Raw genomic sequence first — 3,432 nt, forward strand, 5'->3', positions numbered from 1 at the left:
GTTCCTCATGGCTGGGGATCAGCAGGAGATGGTTCCTCATGGCTGGGGATCAGCAGGAGATGGTTCCCATGGCTGGGGATTGGCAGGAGATGTTCCTCATGGCTGGGGATTGGCAGGAGATGGTTCCTCATGGATGGGGATCAGCAGGAGATGGTTCCCAGAGGCTGAGGATCAGCAGGAGATGTTCGCCATGGCTGAGGATCAGCAGGAGAACATGATGTGGTAGAGCAAGGCTGATGAAGCACAAGCTGGTGTTGGGGGTGGCCCGTCGGCCTCCGGAGTCACCGCAGACGTTGCTCTGTGCTGAGCTGGTTCTTCTTGTCTCTCCAGGTGCAGATCCAGAACAAGAAAGTTGACCTTTCCAAAGTGTCCTCCAAGTGTGGCTCTAAAGCAAATATCAAGCATAAGCCAGGTAGGAGTTTTACCGTTTCCTCAGGGTTTGTTGGTAGATTTTGCACATCCCTTAAACCCGGTCCTGGATCGGGACTGAAGCTGTTTAAGGGGTTTGCTGCTTTCAGGGGGTGTCTCCAGAAGCTCTGGAAATGCTCCTTTAGCAATTCCAGGTGGTTTCATGAGCAGAGAAGGGGAGTATGAGATGTGGGATGTCCTCAAAGCATCTACTGCTTTGACTCAGCTCTGCTTTTTCCTGCTCATTTGAAAAGGAAACTCTGGATATTCCCATGACCATTCCAGGAAGCTTCATCCCAGAGGGCTTTGGAACTCTGGGAATATCCACGTGCTGTGGAAGGATAAAGGTGTCTCCAGTTCTTCAAAGCTCATATGAGGGTCCTTTTAGCCTCACATTCATGGCAGCTCCTGCCTTACATAAAACACTTTAATGACACTTTTATGGGATGAGCATGTGGGAATTCCTTGCTCCCCACTGAGAACGGTGCAGTTACTCCATGTGAATTCCTGGGAATCTCGGGTTTCTACCCAAGCAGTGCCCAGCCCAGGGCTCAGCTGGAGCGTGGGCAGGTCTCACATCCAAGGTCCTGTGGCTGTAGGCCCCTTGTTTGGCCTGTGGGATGGTCAGATCCGTGACCTTTCCTGGTCCGTCCGTGTCTGAGGACACTCCCCCACATGGGAACGCTGCCAGCCGTCAAACCCCACACCCCAGGGACAAAGTTCACTGCCCAGAGCCAAGAACAAGCACCACAGGCCCGTCTTTGTCCGCTCCTGGGAGTTCCCTGCACCCTCTGCCAGGTTGAACCTCATCCACCCCACGCTCCGGTGCCTCCGAACGTGCTCCCGCGTTGGGAACGTGGTGCCACCAGCGTGACCTCTCCTGCTCAGTGCTCGGAAATAACGAGCCCAGAGCGACAATAACTGCCCTTGTCCAGGGCTGATTGGAGCACAACAACCCCTCCATTGGCTGGCAGGGCTCAGAACAGGTTTTCTTGGGCCAGATCTGCTGGTTTCCACCGTTGGCCATGCCAGGCTTCCAGAGGGCTGGGAGCTTCCAGAGGGCTGAGGGTTTAATGATGTCTCTGGGAAGCAAAGTTCCATTCAGCAATACTTGAATTGGGTTTGGGAGGAAGCTGCTGGAACAGGGATTGAATCCAGTGAAAGGTGTCCCTGTCCACGGCTGGGGTTTGGAATGATCCTTAAGGTCCCTTCCAACCCAGGCCATTCCATGATTCCATTCCACGGTTCCATGTACAGTCTGAGTTATTAATAAAGCAGGCACCAAAACGTTCAGAGGGATGGGGCTGCTGGGACAGGCTGAGAGGGTTGGGATTGTTCAGCCTGGAGGGGAGAAAGAAAGCTCCAGGATGACCAAACAGTGGCCTTTCAGTGCCTGAAGGAGCTGACAGGAAAGATGGAGGGACTTTGGATAAGGGCCTGGAGTGACAGGACAAGGTGGAATGGCTTCAAACTGGCAAAGGATAAATTTAGGTTGGATATTGGGAAGGAATTCCTGGCTGGGAGGGTGGTGAGGCCCTGGCACAGGTTGCCCAGAGAAGCTGTGGCTGCCCTTGGATCCTTGGAAGTGTCCAAGTCCAGGTTGGAGCAACTTGGGCTCATTCCCCACCGGAGGGACCCCAGGGCTTTGCTGGCACAGGTGGGAACCACCAACTTTGGTCCTGCCAGTTCTAAACCAGACTTAACTGGGGAGAGACCAAGCCAGTGAAGGGGTTCCTTGGTCCTGTCCCTCCTCCAAAGGGTCCCCAGCAGCTCCCTGAGGGGGGCTGGGGAGGGGTGGGACCTTCGTGGGACCTTTCCTGAACTCACCCCTGCACATGTCCCTGCAGGGGGAGGAGATGTCAAAATTGAGAACCAGAAGCTGAACTTCAAAGAGAAGGCCCAAGCCAAGGTGGGATCTCTGGACAACGTGGGACACTCACCGGCAGGAGGGGCCGTGAAGGTGGGTGCAGGGAGCTCTGGCACCCCAGGGTGGGGCTCCAGTGGGCTGCTCCTCCTCCTCCTGCTCTTGATGGAGAGCAGCTCCTCCACCCCCGGCCTGTTCCAGCCACCTGCTTGTTCCTGGGGCCTCTGTTGTGCCCCCAGGGGTAAGGAGGGACCCCAGGAGTACAGATGGGTTGGGAAGGAGAGCACTGGGAACCACCTTGGCCTGCTGGACCAGTCCCCCTGGCAGGAATTCCTGAGGGCTGGTGCTGCCCATCCCCATCCTTCCTGTTGGGATCTGAGAGCAGGGATCACTGAGCCCCTCAGAGGGGCTGCCTGTGGCCTTCACCCCCAGTTAAAGCTGGTGAGATCCAAGTGCTCTGTGCTGGGAGAGAGCATCTTGTGGGTCTTGGGAGCCCTTGGAGGACCATGGAATATCCTGAGCTGGAAGGGACCCCCCGGGAGTGTGGAATCCAACTCCTGCAGCCCTTTGGTGTGAGGGTGGGAACAGGTGGTTGTGCTCTCGTGGCTGTGATTCCTCCCTTCTCCCATGGGAACACAAACTGTCCCCAGCCTTGGCTCTGCACGTTCCAGGTGTGGCTGCAGGAATGTGATGTCTGTGCTCAGGGAGGGGACACTGACCCATCACGGCACAGCATGACGAGGAATTGTGTTCAGGGAGACTCTGGGGCTGTTATTGTGCAGTCCCAGAATGGTTTGGGCTGGAGGGCACCTTAAGGATCATCCCATTCCAACCTCGACACCTTCCACTAGCCCAGGTTGCTCCAAGCCCCATCCAGCCTGGCCTTGGGCACTTCCAGGGATCCAGGGGCAGCCACAGCTTCTCTGGGCAACCCGTGCCAGGGCCTCCCCAACCCTCACAGCCAAGAACTCCTTCCCAATATCCCATCTATCCCTGCCCTCTGGCAGCGGGAAGCCATTCCCTGTGTCCTGTCACTCCAGGCTCTTGCAGCCCTGCACCTCTCACAGCCCTGCACCTCTCACATCCCTATAACTCCTGCACCCCACACTCCTGCACCTCTCACATCCCCCTGCACCCCACACATCCCTACACCTCTCACA

The 3,432-nt window shown here is 56.6% G+C and overlaps 1 protein-coding gene across 5 annotated transcripts in view; it reads left to right on the top strand.

Annotated features, from left to right (window-relative positions):
* The window catches only part of MAP4 (microtubule associated protein 4), a 115,150-nt gene that overhangs the window by 106,285 nt on the left and 5,433 nt on the right, over positions 1-3,432 (top strand). For all 5 annotated transcript variants that reach the window (XM_027668561.1, XM_027668563.1, XM_027668565.1 and 2 more), the window contains 2 exons: positions 331-412; positions 2,256-2,368. In XM_027668561.1, coding sequence (XP_027524362.1) covers positions 331-412; positions 2,256-2,368 — 195 coding nt within the window. The remainder of the gene's footprint in view (positions 1-330; positions 413-2,255; positions 2,369-3,432) is intronic.

Source organism: Corapipo altera, unplaced genomic scaffold (genome assembly GCF_003945725.1).
Source record: "Corapipo altera isolate COAL_440 unplaced genomic scaffold, ASM394572v1 257, whole genome shotgun sequence".
Lineage (NCBI taxonomy): Eukaryota > Metazoa > Chordata > Aves > Passeriformes > Pipridae > Corapipo > Corapipo altera.